The sequence below is a fragment of the Patiria miniata genome, unplaced genomic scaffold, assembly GCF_015706575.1.
Source record: "Patiria miniata isolate m_02_andy unplaced genomic scaffold, ASM1570657v1 HiC_scaffold_1, whole genome shotgun sequence".
Classification (NCBI taxonomy): domain Eukaryota; kingdom Metazoa; phylum Echinodermata; class Asteroidea; order Valvatida; family Asterinidae; genus Patiria; species Patiria miniata.
Genome location: NW_024037047.1, coordinates 31,382,610 through 31,399,581, shown reverse-complemented (window position 1 = coordinate 31,399,581; position 16,972 = coordinate 31,382,610). Strand labels below are relative to the sequence as shown.

The 16,972-nt window shown below is 42.8% G+C and overlaps 1 protein-coding gene across 1 annotated transcript; it reads right to left on the bottom strand.

The window, feature by feature from the left end:
- Positions 1–243: 243 nt before the first annotated feature.
- LOC119728849 (polyketide synthase-nonribosomal peptide synthetase hybrid himA-like) lies at positions 244–16,613 on the bottom strand. The gene is made up of 4 exons (XM_038201258.1): positions 16,343–16,613; positions 6,504–7,972; positions 6,081–6,174; positions 244–5,920 (listed from the first exon to the last, which is right to left on the bottom strand). The coding sequence occupies exons 1-4, from the start codon at positions 16,611–16,613 to the stop codon at positions 369–371; spliced, it is 7,386 nt and encodes a 2,461-aa protein (XP_038057186.1). The 3' UTR covers positions 244–368.
- Positions 16,614–16,972: the final 359 nt, after the last annotated feature.

Here is a 16,972-nt window from a genome sequence, read left to right as displayed (position 1 = left end):
TTTGTCAAAACAAACTATGTAACAATCCATTATCTGGGTATCACTCCCTCAGTTCAGTTCTTAAAAGGCATGGTGTGTAGCATAATCCGAGGGTAAAATACAAAGTTCTCTGTTAACATTGTCGCTAATTACATCGATATGTTAAAACAAAATATGTAACAATCCATTATCTCGGTATACCATCTATCGTTCAGTTCTCAAAAACCATAGTGTGTAGTTAACACATGCCATGTTTTTGTTCATCTTGGAAATGTTTATTTCAATTAAAGCAGGAAAAATACAATCGGTGAAGGGGTGTGGAATGTGTACTGAAAGCACGGCATCCTGTTTAATGCAGAACTGAATGGAATAGTATATTTTTGAGTAGTTCAGTTAATGCCTACTTTCTTGCACGTAAGACATATTTCCTTCACAATCTCTGCCGTGTTTGTCAGAATGTACATATGCCTCCCGGGCAAGGTGATCTTCTTAAAGTTATGCTTCTTGGACCTCTCCAACTCCCAGCCGTCCAGGAGTTCAGGTTGAACAAAACCGTCTTGTTTCCCACCAACAGCTGTGATGTCACATGGCAACGGCTTCTGGTGTTTGCCATCGTAGCTTTTTACCATTTGAATGGCGGCCTCAATGCAAGGTAACAACCGTCTCATGAGGGCGGTATTGAAGAAGGCTCTATCATCCATGAAACTGAACTTCACTTGTTCCATCTTTGCTAATTTTGCAAAGAGCTTTGGGTGGTTCTCCAGGGTTTTCCTCAACCTTTCAAAGGTTTCTGGTGAGATGTTAAGCTCTTCTTGATGAGGATAAGGTGTTGTCGGTGCGTACCAAGCACTGACGAACAGGTGGCGGAGGCAGAAGCTTTCTTCCTTCAGAAGGAGATGAGAAACTTCGAATGCAATCAGGCTTCCCATGCTGTGACCGAAAAATGCACAGGGAAAGCCTAATATATGTGGTTTGAGCTCATCGTGGACAAGCCGTGCAATATCTTTCATGTCTTTTAGAGGTTGCTCGCTTTCACGCCCTTCCCAACCTGGCAGCTGTATCATCAGAACTTGGATTCCGAATGGAAGTAGATGCTGTATCCATTGTGAAAACAACGAAGGTCCTGCGCCGTTGGAGGGAAAACACACAAGTTTTACTCCCAACGATTTTGGTACCTCACCCTCGACGATAACATTTTTCTTTTTGGAGACAAACGAGACTTCATTGTTGAAACCTGTTGGGCTGGTTGAATCTGCCTTCGCCAGTATTTGTCTTGCGATGTTTTTCGAAAGCTGCTGGATAGTGTTCTTGTCGTTTAGTAGATCCACAGCTCCCACCGTGACCTCAAACTGCTGGCTGATCATCTGGCTGACCTCTGAAGCCATGAGGGAATCCACACCAAGGGCAATGGGAGAGGCATCTTTCGGAGGTTCATCAGACAATCCAAGGTGCTCACTGAGAAGCTTGGCCAAAGTCTTGATAACAACCTCTCTGGCTTTGGCGAACGGAAGCTTCAAAATTGACTGCAGCAGGGTATCATTCGTGGCAGTAAGATACACATCTCTGTCTTGAAACAACTCCTTCATCAAGGAAATGGTTCCATGCTTTTCTCTAAAGTGTTGCATCATGAGACCACGATGCGTCGCTGCATATAACTTCCGATTAAATAAACCTGAGATACCCAGCTGTGATTGACGAACCGACAAAGCACAACCGATCACACCAAGAGCTTCCTCAGGACTCATGCTTTCTACGCCCGTTTTCTCCCACATTTGAACAAGATCGTGGCGAACTGCAAACCCAACACCATTTATCAGACCAAGCTGAACTGCCGTCGCTGGTAAATTACGCCTGAGTCGATACTGGGCGAGGGCGTTTAAGAAGACATTGGATGCACAGTAACTGGCTTGTCCCGCATTGCCCATCAGAGACACGATGGAAGAGGTCATGATGAAATGATCGAGTTTGATGCCAAGCTTAAGCGTCAGCTGGTGTAAGAGAAGTGCCCCATAAGCCTTGGGAGCCATGACACTGTTCCAAGACTCTGCTGTGATATTTTGGATGAATCCATCACTGAAGACAGCGGCGCAGTGGAATATACCTTTTAAAGCCGGCCACTGGTCATCCTTCATTCCCTGCAGTGCCTTTTCAACGTCTGTGGCGTTAGAAACATCCAACTGAATGTGTCGTACTGTGGCACCGACCTCTTCTCCTTTATGAATTACCACTTGTAATTCATCATTTATCACCCCTCTCGAACCAGTGTAGATATATCGAGCTCCTCTTTTGATCAGCCACTCTAGAAGTCTGAGACCAAACCCCTTGGTCCCTCCTGTGATGAGGTAGGCCGATTCTCCATCAGCAACGAAACCATCGTTCTCAAGAGAAGGTGGCAACATAAGCTCCGCTGCTCCTACCTCGATGACCTCAGATTTAGGAATGTCAGCATTTTGTGCAAGCAGAGAAGACATTTCCTTAACATTGTAGGTCTTACATGTCAGGTGACTACCTTCCACATTTGGGTCAAACATTTCCCAGAGATTCGACAGAGTAGCTGATATCTCGCCACTCGATAATCCATCAACTGCTGACTGGAGATCAGTATTGAAGGTAACAATCTTCATCTTTGAAGGAAGCATAGGTAGTCTTGCATCTTGTCTCGGTTTCTGCATTATCACAACAGTGGCGTTTCTTCTCAACTTTGGCAACAACGACTGCACTGTGCGACCGAAGGATGGCGATCTGCAAGACAAAAAAAGTGCATCAACTGAGGCATCATCTATCTCACTGAGGCACCTCACATGTATCTCTGTCTTAGTTTCCGCAAGATCATCACGGCCATCAGATAAAAGGACCACTTCGGCTCCCAATTTTGTTGACAGATGAATCATTGCGATGCCACAACTATCGAGAGGGTCGAACTTGAAGACGAGACGCATGCCTGCAGATATTTGAAACGCCTCATTGAAGAAGACGGCGGTTGGGAAATAATCATTCACGATACTGACAGCCTCTTCAGGGGTGAGATGGGAAGGTACTACATCCTGTGACAAAGTGGGCATATATGATTTGACTTTACAAGAAGTAAGACCTAAGTACGTTTCACAGACATCGTTTGATTCCGATGGGTCGACTCTACCAGCGTACACGAATGTGTTTGGTCCTTCATGGCTGTCCCCTTCCAACTTCGGCCTGTTACAAACACTGAAAGCTTCGACCTTCACGTGGACAGTGTCTGGATTTGTGTTATCAAACTTCTCGGAAGGCGTTTTCTGAAAGAAGACACGATTACGATCAGACACTTTTTGCTCGCCAACTGACCAGAACCTTGTTGGCACAACTCCAGAAGCTTTGGAGATATTTTCCATTTTCAAGCGAGGTGAACGGAGATCCCATATTAGAACCCGATCGTCTTGGTTTGTGGAGTTTGATGTCCTTACGGCGATTACATTTTCGTTTTTTAGATAATGATCTTCCTTGTACATTATTTCCCGAGCAATCTTTGCGCACTCAAGACTACTTGCGTTCATCGGCAGGTCTACACCAAGCACTCTAATTGAAGGCTCTTCATGACCGACTGTAACTGCAATGGTATTCAGGATCGCTGCAAATGGGTTGACGTCGTCCTCTTCTCTGGCACGTTGCGCACCCTTTGTGAAGAGAATCACCTTCAAGTTGTTCTTTATCCCCTCATCAAGTATGGCCTTTAGGACGGAGTAGCAAAACAACATGCCTTTTTGGCACTCCTCAAACTCATCCCTTGACATGACCGTTCCCGAATTCAAATGGACATCATAAACCTCTGTTTTCATGATGATCACAAGCGTATCAGATTCATTATTGTCTGAAACGATGGTAAACGCCTGTTGCACAGCATCAGTCTGTGTTGTGTCAACGACTGTAACATCCCAGGCCTGTACGTTCACCAGCGAATCAACAAATGATGTACTTACTTCGGTATCATCCGGGAATAAGACCACCTTCTTTTTAGTCAATGGGAATTCCGACGGTCTGTTTGTAACAACTACTGACCCAACATTTTCCGATGATAGACTCCACACCTGGGGCTCCATCTTGTCAGTTTGAATTGTTTCAAACACAAGTTCCCTAACTGAACAGAATACTTTCTTCGTGTCTGCATCAGCCACATCAATATCACAAAAACGCTGGTCCTTTCCACCAATCTTCATGTGGATACAAACATGCGGTGAGGTTGGAGCAGAGATAGTGAACGTCTTGATGCTTCTTGGAACCCTATACATAGGTTGAAGTGCTTTTCCAGTAGCCTCAATTTCTGCTTCTGTCGCTAATAACAGAAGTACGGCAAAGGCTTGCAAGAAACTATCCATAAAAGCTGGATGGTAAACGTAACGATGAAATTCTCTCTGCACACTGGGCGGGGCGTCAGCATACAATAAGCATTCTAGAAAGTCTCTCGACATTGACATATTCTGGACTCCTCTGAATGTTGCTCCCAGTTCAAACCCAGAACTTGCTGCCTTGGTGTAAAATTCCTCACCCTCTAGAATCACTTCACACCTTGCGATGATGCTCTCTACGTCAACTATAGTTGTCTTCAGGTCACTAAGATTGGCTACAGATGGAGGAATAATTTTCAGATGACAATGCTGGATCCACGTTCCTCTGGATGCGTCGTGGCTCCTGAGCGTAAAGAGAGATTGATCTGGTGTCTTCTCCTCAACTGTCGTCTCCAAAGTTCCTTCGCAGTTTGAGGCAAACATGAATCGATCGAAGGTCAGTCCACTTAGAATCAGTGGATAGGGATCAGAGCTCATCGATCGAGCTGCAGCAAGAGCCGTCTCTGTGTAAGCAGCAGCAGGGACGACTACAGCACCCTGCAGGACGTGATCCTGAACCCAAGGTACCCGTGATGCATTCAGGTCAGCTCGCCATATCTTCACAGGACTTTCTCGAAGATAGAAGGTGTCCATTGGCTCTCCAAGGAGAATGTGGCGACCATCACCCGCAGGAAAGAGCAATTCCTCCTTTCCTTCCGAAGAAACATTCGTGCACTTTTCTCGCTGCCATGGGTAGTGTGGGACCGACACGACTCGGCGAAACGTGGACATGAACAAGCTATGGAACTTCGCTGGAATGCCACTCACATGAAGCCTCATCTGCGCCAACAGGAGATTCTCAGAATCGTTGGCCAATGTGGTGGTGTCTCGGGGCCGTAGTAGAGATGCAGTCGTGATGAATTTATCATCTGTAGCCTGAACGGCAGCCAGTGTTTCTCGGAGGGCCGGCAGAAGCGAAGAGTGAGGACCTATCTCGACGAACACACGGTAGCCATCTTTCGCAAGATTCTGAATGGATTCCATGAAGGAAACCTTCTGTCTGATATTCTGAAACCAGTACTCAGGAGAGTTGGCCTCCTCGGGCGTCAAATAACGCCCAGTCACAGTTGACATCATTGGAATCGTACGTTGCCGCTCTGCCGAGTTTTGTACCTTTAGAAACTTACCCACTTTCTTGAGGAAAGGCTTCTTTACAACCTCTTGCTGTTTGCTGTGAAAAGCATTGTTTACCTTAAGTACCACACGTTGTATGTTATCTGCAGTCAGTTCCTTAGCTATACCCTCTACAGCAGAGGTCTCACCAGAGAACACGATTTGGCCTGGGCTGTTGATAGCTGCAACATCAAGCACTTGCCCATGCTTTCTTTGACTGACGAATGTGAGAACGTCTTCAACACGATGTAAGACAGCCACCATCTTCCCAGAGCCACTGGTCTTACGCAGTTCTCTTCCTCTCCGGTATATGAGCTTGACTGCATGCTCCAGACTAAGTAAACCTGCTGCGTAGGCTGATGCGACCTCTCCTACACTATGACCAACCACTGCGTCTGGAACCACACCGTGCAACTTCCAAAGATCGACAAGACCGATCGCAACCGCAAAGAGGCAAGGCTGGCTGATTTCTGTTTGAATGAAGAGAATTGAACACCTATTAACAGGGTGCTAAACGAAATTGTATAAAAGCATGTTTTGCAAGACGATGGTATTCAAGATGATTTTTTTTGAAAAATCTTATTCACAAATATCACAGACCACGCTTACAATGAAAAGTCATCATGTTACCTGTTTGATTTATTCTCTCACGGTCCTGTTCCTCAGACAGCATGCTGACCAATGACCATTTGGCTCCACATTTCTGCAACAGCTTGTCGACAACCTACAAATTAAATAAAGAAACTTAATGGAAGGTACAATGTATTCGCCGGATAATTGCATTTCTATTAGCTCCAATGCTTTGTATTACTCTTCCAACTGCGAAAAAGACTAAGTATCCGGTTTCATACTCTTGCCGAACTCATTTGTGTTTCATAACTATCTGAATACTTGCATTTTTAATTAGCTCCAATGTGTTTTTTTTACTCTTCGAACTGCGAAAAAGACTAAGTATCTGTTTTCATACTCTTGCCGAACTCATTTGCGTTTCATAACTATCTGAATACTTTCTTTATTAAGCAGAACTATTATAAGCCAACGTACTGTGCTCACCTTCATCTTTGAAAAAAAGGCAGGGTGTGTATGCATCAGCTCTCTAGCCATGCCCCACCACTGAGTCCCCATGCCAGAGAAGACAAAAACAATCTGCCGTTCGGTGCCTGTGGCTGATGGCGCTACACCTTCAACAGACCGGTCCGAGGTCTGCTGAGTTTCAGCTTCAAGCTTCATTCGAAGTTGGTGGATCGCATCTTTCTTGGAGTTGATGGCGAAACCCATCCGGTGTGTGTGATGCTGTGAACGACAAGCGGCCGTGTACAGACACGAGAAGAAAGTTGCACCAGTCATCTGTTTGTCGTCGGTAAGAAAGTGGAGCCAATCTTTGACTTTCTGATGAAGAGCATCGGAACTGGATGCAGACAGCAGAAGGCAGCTCAACTTTTTATCCATCTTTATGAACTGACCATTTCCGTGGGGATTAGTAGGACCTTCAAGAACAATGTTAGCATTCGCTCCACCGAAACCAAAAGAACTGCAGGAAGCTAAGAGGCGTCCGTCTCTGTCTGGCCATGGTATCAGCTCGATTGGGACCTTTATTTTCAGCGCCTTGCAGTCGATGTTTTCGTTCGGTGTTTTAAAGTGAACGACTGGTGGTATCTTGCGTTGATACAGACACAAAGCGGCCTTGATAATACCAGCGACTCCTGCCGCACCTTCGGAATGACCCACATTAGATTTGACAGATCCAATGTAGAATGGAGGATGTTTGGGTCCTCGTCTGCGTCCCATAGCCTCACCCAAAGCACCTGCTTCGGTTGTATCCCCAACCTGTGTTCCTGTACCATGAGCCTCTGCGTAGACAATTTGATAAGGGTCCACTCTGGCGTTGCGACAAGCGCTCTTCACCAAATCCACCTGCGCATCGAAACTAGGGTTTGCAATGCCCGGTGTGCGGCCATCATTACTCAGTGCACCTCCTCGCAGTACAGCGTAAACACGATCACCATTCCTCAGAGCCTCAGACAACGGTTTCAAAACCACGACCCCGGCACCCTCGCTGCGTGAATATCCATCTGCCGATTGGTCAAAGCTTTTGCACTTCCCGTCTCCTGACAACATTCCAGCCTGACAAAACCCAATCGAGGTAACTGGTGTGAGAATCAAGTTGACGCCTCCAGCAAGAGCCATTGTACAAGATTTCTGCTTGAGTGCCTCACACGCCAAATGGATTGAATACAGGGAGGATGAACAGGCAGTGTCCACGGAGAAACTGGGCCCACGTAGGTCAAATTCGTATGAGATGCGGTTGGACACCATGCAGGAGTTGGTGCCCGAGTTAGAATATTGATTCATGTTGTGGAGTGGTTTAAAGGCAAATGATGAGTACTCCTGTGCCGTCACGCCCATGTAGACACCAGTCCTGGAACCTCGAATAGAGGAAGCTGGTATCCCAGCATTCTCAAGCGCCTCCCACGTGACTTCAAGAAGGAGTCTTACTTGTGGATCTAGATGAGCTGCTTCGTCTGAATCAAATGAACAGAAAAATGAATACGCACTCAAACGCTAATATTTGAGTCTAACGTCCAGAGACCAATTTGCCCTTATATAATTATAACATAATCAAATAATTATATTATTCTTATCTGAACACTCCATATGAAAATGTACATTTTTGAAGTCGTTTATATATTTCGTGTTTTCTTTATACAACACTATGGTACGTGAAAAGGTTTGACGTATTCAGGCCACAATCACTTCAGCTATAACCCGCCCGGACTGATAGACGACTACTATTTTAGCCATTATTATTGATGCAGATCCTGTTTTCTAAAGCGTTATCAATAATAAACATTGTGTAAATAATTTGACAAATACATAGCTGTTGACAAACAATCCGGCAAAAAACATTGGTTATCGCTCTGTTGTGATAGTCATAGCACGTCTAAATAAATTTATAAATATTAAACCTATTATTGTCCAACATATGTAATAAATACTTCGAAATTCGGCCACACATTAGATAGTTATCCCTGGCAACAATGCACGTTAACACATGCCGATACTTAGGTATTTGCACAAGTTATGAAATATGTGTGACGTCATCAAAAATGCAATTCTTGAAAACACATATTAGGGAAATTCCGATCGTCATGAAACTTAGTGGATAGCTAGATTATGGTACACGTATACATTATCCAAAATGACGTCACAGTGACGTCATCGGTTGTTTTTAATGATTTTTTTTTTAGTTTACAATTTCATTCCGCTTCCAAAATTTAACACTTTCTTTCATCAGATTGACTTCAAATTTGCTACAAACCAAGACCTCAATGCAAAAATATTGAATGATAAGTGTTATCAAGGTGACGTCATAAAGGTGCAATTTTCAAAGTCTCATATTGAGAAAACCAACAGTCCGATTGTGTTAAATTGCGTACGATGTAGTCCGAAACGTACGTGTTATACAAGTAATTTTACCTGAAGTCGTGATAAAATATCTCCGTGTTATATCATAAATTTGAACAAAAAGTTCAAAGGCTCTTTTAAAGACAAATAAGTTGGTTTGATATTGGACATTAGACATTCCTGTTCGTTTGTAAAGCGAATGTCCATGTTGCTGTTTGGATCATTACAACAAGTAAATGGCCATTCTTTATACAAACGATCAGCGTTGAAATACGCGCTGTATTCACACACACACATGGGTATAGGCTCATGCATACACCCTTGACTTACTGAAACCATAACTCCTAAAAGAAACGGCTACTGAACAAAGTAACTGTACCCCATGTACATTTAGTTTGTCTGCTTGCTGTAGAAACCAGATTTTTCTGCTTGTGGAAAAATTATATGTACGTACTTTTCGAATTCAAAACGACAGCAATTGCACTTCGGGCGCACTGACTCTGTCAGACATCCATTAAAACATGCGATTTAGGTGGCCGATTCGCTCGGCCAGATGGTATACGGGGCAGTCTATTTGCCTGTCACTCTGATTATTCATAAAGTAACTGCACAGCTAGTTGCTGTCAACTCTAGTGAATATTCAAACCAAACTTGAATGAAATTCACAAAAATTGTATGTAGGTACTTCTCAATATTCATAAAACCATTAATCAATCTGAAGCAGTGTTGGAGCAAAGGCTTTGACCCTCAAGGCCAAGGCCAAGGCTTTGACCCTCAAGGCCAAGGCCAAGGCCAAGGCTTTGACCCTCAAGCCTCGAGGCCAAGGCCAAGGCTTAACCCTCAAGGCCAAGGCCAAGGCCAAGGCCCTGTTCTATGAAATGACCACTAATATAGATCTAATTATAGTCACATCATCATGCAAGGGCGGATCCAGAACACAATTTGCGGGGGGGGGGCAAAGAAATTCTGGTCCCCAAAAAAAGTGGGTCAAAAAATTACGGCTTGGGCTTCGGGGCCCGCTTAAGGGCACCGAAAAAAATTTGGATTCGAGATGCTCTGTGGTGCGATTTGAGGCAATTTCTGACCATTTTAACCGATGTTTTTTGAGGAAAAGATGGTGGTGTATTCATTGCCTGCCTTTATTACGACGTCACATAAAAAAGGGGTTGGGAGGGGGGCATGGCCTCTTTTGGCCCCCTGGATCCGCCCGTATCATCACGAATTGCTCGTTACGAAGAACAACATTTCTTTACTTGCAATCAACATGCTCGCATAGGCCTACACCGTTTTATGACTGCATTGTGTCTATTAAAGTATAAGTTCAGGTCTTCAATATGGTTTAACTAAACAAAATAATGATTTACTTCTATATTGACACACAATTCTCCCAAGTGTAACAAAAGGGGGATTCAAGAAACTGATTTGGGAAATTTTTATTTGCTGGCCCAACTTGGTCAGAAATATCAGCATTATCTAAAACAGATACATGCAAATCTTTAGCACTTATCAGGGAGACATATAAATACAACCAATCAGATCTATTCCATAGTTATATGCAATTAAAGTGATCATCTCATTAGCCCCACAAGTGTACGGAATATTTTTGCAGCAAATCTACTACAATGGTAACAAAATGTGATGCTACAAAAGTGGAAGTGTGCCCAACACACAAATCTATAGGGTGCTTCCCTTCTCCATGGTAATACGATTAAAATGGTAACAGCAAAATTTCGAACAGATTTATCTGGAAAATGCACAAATCTATGGGCCTTGAAGAGCCTTGACTCAAAATTGCAAGGCCCTGAACCCTCAAGGCCAAGGCTTTTGCCCTCAAGCCTCGAGGCCAAGGCCAAGGCCCTAAAATCCAGCCTTAAGGCAGCCTTAAGGCCAAGGCCCAGCATCAAGGCACTACATCACTGATCTGAAGTTGATCGAATGTATAATCGACCGATAACCCAATTTTGGCTTGTGTAGGTGTGTGTGTGCGCCGGGTGCGCGCGCGCGTGCAACTCGCGGCGCGCGTGCAGCTTGTTCTTCACGCGCGGTACTGCAGGCTGATTGGCTAATGGTCATTTGTTTACTTCGTTTGCACGTGGCTAAATCAGGTCACCGCGTATTCGCTATAATTGTATGTGTATTCATTATACTTCCCAAACCTGTGCACGCTGTAATTGGCTGTATGTAAATGAAATGATATCAGAGCTCATTAAAGTTTTTCACCTCGCCCGTTCGTACTTGTTGTAATGTATTGGACATTAGATATGTAAATAGTTTTGTACAGTGAATGTCCATATTTTATTTAAAGTCCAGGAGGAGGCGTGATTGTGATCCCCCCCCCCCCCCGCCGTGAATCGCGCCGACGGATCCCACGAGACGCCCTTACAAGTTTGTCTGGTGATTCACGGACATTGGATATGCCCATAGCTTTGTATGGCGAATGTCCATATTTTATTTGGATATTCGACATTCTACATTCATTATTATGTTTGTATAGAGAATGTCCATATTTTCAGACAGGGGCCAAGTTCCAGCAACCATACTTCGAGAGTGCAGACTGAGACCTGAAAAACTGAAATATGTATGAAAAGGAACAAAGTCACGAGGAAAGACACTTCCGGGGAAGACGATAACAAGATCGCAGGAGCAAGACAAACCTCCATACTGGAACACACTTGGAAACGCCAAGAAACGACAAAGTCAGAAGTAGCGTCCCATCGAAGAACAGTTTACAGGATCCGTCAGAAAAGGTCAGAGCGTAAGAATATCAGCCCTGTAAAAGACGACGACGCTCAGTCTGACGGACCGGAACGGCTTCAAAAGAGAAAAGACCGATACAACCGTAAACAGCGTCAACGAAAAAGAAAGCACTGCCTCCTCTAAAGGGAGGGGTAAGGAAAAGTAATTAAGAGTATAGCCTAACATTAGTCAATGTGCTCTATGAAACTTATCTCCTGTAATGTGCGCGATCTAAGAAACTCATATTTATTTCTCATAAACTTCATTTACCTTTCTTTAATAATAGACATAATTTCCAGCGCTTTGAGTACCTAATTGTTGCTAGTACAATTGTAACACACATCTTGCTTGTTCTTTATCCTGGTTGGCTGAAACGCGGTCAAGTGAGATTCACTAATATAGGCTAGTGCATGAAACGCGTAAGCGTGAACTAGGCACACGTCGAGAAATCGCAAGCACATAATTTCCGGGAGTATAAAGTGCCCGATCGGGTACTATACTCATTTTTTTTAACTTGTAATAGCGCCCGCTGACAAAACTCAAACTCAAAAAGTTAATCTAGGGAAACTGAAAGCGTCCCTTTAATTGTTGAATCGCTTACAGTTTAATTGCTCGTGAGTTAATTGTTGAATTAAAACAGTTGAATGATAAAACCCTGAACGGTTTTATTTATTTTATATTTAAGACGGAGGTGAGTTATAAAACACATATGGATTGGCATAAATTGGTCCCTAGTGCATGTCTATGCCCCCTTGGGCCTGTGAGTGACTCGAAGAGGGATCTATTTCTATAAATAGGACCCTCTCCTGGTCACTCACAGTCCCTTGGGGCGCATAGACGTGCACTTGTGACCTCATTGCCAGCCTATATGACAAGACGTTCTTGCATCAAGAAGTCAACACGTACTACTTTCTCTCATTAGTCCAGACCAAACGGGATTTATGAAAGGTCGATTTATTGGCGAAACATCAGACTCATGGAGGAAATTATTCGCCAGTGTGAAAAATGTAACATTACAGGTGTCGTGCTTTCATTGGATTTTAAATAGGCTTTTGACTGTATGGATAGGAAGTACGTTTTGAAGGTCCTGGAAAACATTAATATTGGTCCTTCCTTGAGAAAGTGAATTGTTTTACTGTGTATAATGATTCCATGAGTTGTGTAATCAATAATGGATGGGTCTTACGTTATTTCAAGCTTCACAGAGGAGTAGAGCAAGGTTGTCCGCTCTCGCCTTTACTCTTTATACTTGGTGTGGAAATATTAGCGGCTAAGATCAAACAGAGTCCAATAATTACAGGTATTTCATTGCCAAAAAGGGATTATCCTATCAATACAGTCACCCTCACTCAGTACGCAGATGATATGACTCTTTTTTTTGTCAGTAGCGATCATTCTTTTATTCCTGTTTTTAGTTTTCTAGAAGAATTTCAATATGTGTCAGGCATGTCACTTAATAAAAATAAGACAGAGGCAATGTGGATTGGTAGAACAAGACTGGACCATCACATTGACGTTAGTTGGAAGACAGATATCACCACCTTCGGTTTGTGTTTTCTAGCTCCACTCCAGCTCAATACATTGAGCAAAATTGGGCAGGGAGACTAGCCAAAATGAGGAGTATTTATAAAACGTTGGCTATGCAAAAACTTACTATGAAAGGTACATTTATCGAAGTGAATTAATTGTTTTTCTCACGGATTCTCTACCCAGCTTTGTCTTTAATTGTTCCTGAGTCTGTTCAAAAACAGAAAAGTTAATGTATTTTCAAATTCGTTTGGGATGGAAGCGAAAAGTACAGAGAAACAGCATAATAGGTGCATATGACCAAGGTGGTTTAAATATGATTGATGTGAAACATGTAATTAATACCTCACATTTGAAATGGGTTGTAAAAAGACTAGCAAATGATGATATTCATCCCTGGAAGAACTGTGCTTTGTTTGAATTTGATGAACTTGGGTTAGATCTCTCCGTATTTCATAGTAATTGTAATGCCAAAGTTTGCTGTGCTGTTCCGATTCTTATACCCTTGCGCCTTTCTATAAGAACATCATTTTGTTAGAGCTGGAAGTCAACCCACGGGCAGAGGCTGCAGACATTAACGAAATACCGAAGCATATAATTTGGAACAACCATGCAGTCACATTCAAGGATAAACCAATTTTTCTGGGAAAAAAATGGATCTCGGCTTGTGTCATTTCCGTTCATCATTTTTATGACAACCAGGGCAATTTCAGGAAGAAACTTACTGACAAAAAATTCACCACCCCTATAGCAGAGACTTTCTGTAAAACAAATACCCCAAGCATAACTTTGTCTGGGATGTAAAGGGAAAAGGCTCGATTATTGCTGTCCTTGATAGTAGGTCATTTTCAAATAATTGGAAAATCATACATAATTGTTACCCCACGCAAGTCTGGCTTTACGAAAGAAAGAAGAGCAATTCGCAAATGTGTACATTTGGTTGTATGTAAATGTACATTGAGCACTTGTTCTGGTCATGTAAAGCGGTTAAGCCCCTTTAAAACGAAATCGAAAAGATTGCAGCTTCGAAATATGGTAAATCAATCACTCTATCAGTGGAGGATATTCTTTTCGTATGAAACACTTAATAGCTACCGGTAATTAAATACTTTAATTAACATAGGTAAACAGACAGGGAACCGTTTAAAAGAGCAGAAACTCGAACTTCGTCATGTGAAGTAAACTTGTTTTCATGTAAAATTAGATGTGCCCGTAGAGACAACGATTAACTGTACATACTGTTATTTATTTGTTGATTGAATCTTTGAATAAAATAGAAAAAATACATATCTTCAGTTTCGGCATCCACCTTTAGATGATGGTCCTACAGCGCAAACCTAATTTGATTTAAATAATGGTGTTTGACTAAGCAAAGTTTAAAGCTAATCGGATTTGAAATAATTCCCCAAGTGGCTTGTACAATAAAAATGTGTAGAAAGCCTATGAGGAAAAGTGAAAAAAAAATATAAATAAATAAAAAAGGGAACAAATCTTAACAAAAACAATAGCTAATTGTGGGGTCACGTAACCTCCATCCATGTACCGGCTGCCCAGATACAAGGTTATATTTAGACCCATGTTGTTGTTTACGTGTGACCTATTCAAATGTGGCACTTATTAACTCAATGTCCCTTCACTCTTAAAACAAGTAGGTCCATAGTTTTAGAGGGTTTCTTCTACATTTTCTTATTATAGTTGTATAAGAATTACAATTATGTGTATAGTCGAAGTTCTTTTGAGCATATCATGTCAATTCCGGTGTAGTTAATCCGTAACAGAATTTGTTGAGGGTGCAATCATATTTTAGAGGCACTTGGTGATGTGTCCGCATCGTGCGGTAGCGCGCGAAACGGGCACTGCTTGTCTTCCAACTTTTGGACGGCAGTCACTTATTTTGTAGCCGGGAATTTCTCGGTGAGATTTCACCTAATCATATGCTGAGAGGGAAGGTGGGCGCCTCTGGAACCTGTGGTGAATGTCCTTTTTATCATAACTTTGCGGGAAACTTGCGTTTTTGTGACACTTTCACTCACGAACTTTCCAATTTTGCAGCGTCGTCGTCAAAGCTACAGTCGTGCATATTCCCACACCCACCCACCCACACTTAGCATATGGGGTTTATGGGGTACCTCTTTTGTTTGACCCTAATCCCCTTCTTTTGTTCTCCTTTGTCTCCTTAGAAATCGCAAAATACATAGCGCTACGGCTATGGGGTACTTCAATTTCTAAAGACAGACTTGCGGGGTACCATTGTCCCTATTTTTACCCTTTGTTCCCGGTACCCCATAAGTGCCAATATGTAAGAGCACGTTGTACTTGTATGCACAGCGCATGAATTCGCGTTGTGTCTGGGTGTGTGTGTGTGTGTGTGTGACCTTTGACCGCCATTGTGTGTACACATTCACCATGTATTTTGACCGTAGTTTGTCTTGTCTTATTTTTCCGTAGGCAATATGTAGGCGCGGTCTACTGAGACCTTCATTTATTGCACCTTGGGATCTTTTCCGACCTGGTGATCTTTATCATATTGATTCTTTTTCAGCGATCTTTACTGGATCTTTTTCAGCGATCTTTACTATACGGGATCTTTTGTATTCTGATTCTGCTGATGATTGAATAAATTCTCCATTAATTGTTGAAGATTTAATCTGGTGATGCTGTGTAATTCATCTAGATAGCCTCCAAGTTCCAACACACTTATCCTAATTTAGTTTGGGATCGAACTCCCTTCATCATGCTGTGACACCGCAGTACTGAAATCACTTCATAATAAAGGAAAAACATCTTAACGAAAACAAAAACTGTTCCCAATTGAAATTGGGAGCAGCTAAAAAAGTCCAGGCATGCTAATTGATTTTAAACTTTTCGTATATTTCAAACTGACAACATTTATGATCATGAGACAAGATAAGTTTGCGGTAGCACCATGGGAAGAAATCTCTTTTCTGAGTATGTGTGGTTCTGAAAAGAACCGGAGGGACTCAACGTTTCGAACAGTATGCTCTGCCCGTCATCAGGAGAAAGGAGAATGTTCATGGTCACACGTAAGTTTTTAACACTATAAATATACACACGTACAGCTGCTCAGCTGCTTTATTCCTTAAAAGAGTTTCTAAAGTTGCTATACAAATTACCGAAACTCTTTTATCATGTAAGACTTGATAAGGGTCTCATCTCAGTGTAACTATCGACTGACGTTGAACTGTTTGACCAAAAGAACTTACCGGGTGGCATATGGAAAAACTGCCTGTCGAACATGTACGGGTCCTGAGAGATGTAGCCACCGTTCTTGATGTACATCTTGCCCGCCCTCTTCTCTCCAGGACTTAGGAAGTAGCTGGCATCGAAGCGATCTGCAGGTACCGACGTGGTGCAGTCCAACCCCTTCACCAACATCTCCCAGAACTTCCTGACGTTGTCGATCCCGTTGCCATAGCGACAGCCTATGCCCACTATGGCCACTTTCTGGTTGTTGCGGGAGAGTCCCGCGTCCATAACGCGATCCTGAATCCAAAAAAATGGACGACAGGAGTTAACTCCATGGAAAACCACAAACGATACTGCATCTAGTTTTTATTTATTTATTTATTTATTTTCTATTTTTTTGTATTAGGGCAGTCACTGGCGGGCACCAGACTAATCCTAAATGCAAACGTATTCAAAGTTTTTTGATATGCAAATGATCCAATACCAGGGCGAGAGAGCATGTAGTGGTGGGAGTGTACTGCTCGACACCTACAGAAGCATTTTTGGGACACGACTAATATATCCTGGCTTACTATTCCACGGGCGGGTTACTATTTTCTGGGCGGGGAATTTTCCGACATTTTTGGGTGATGGACCGACAGGTCTTG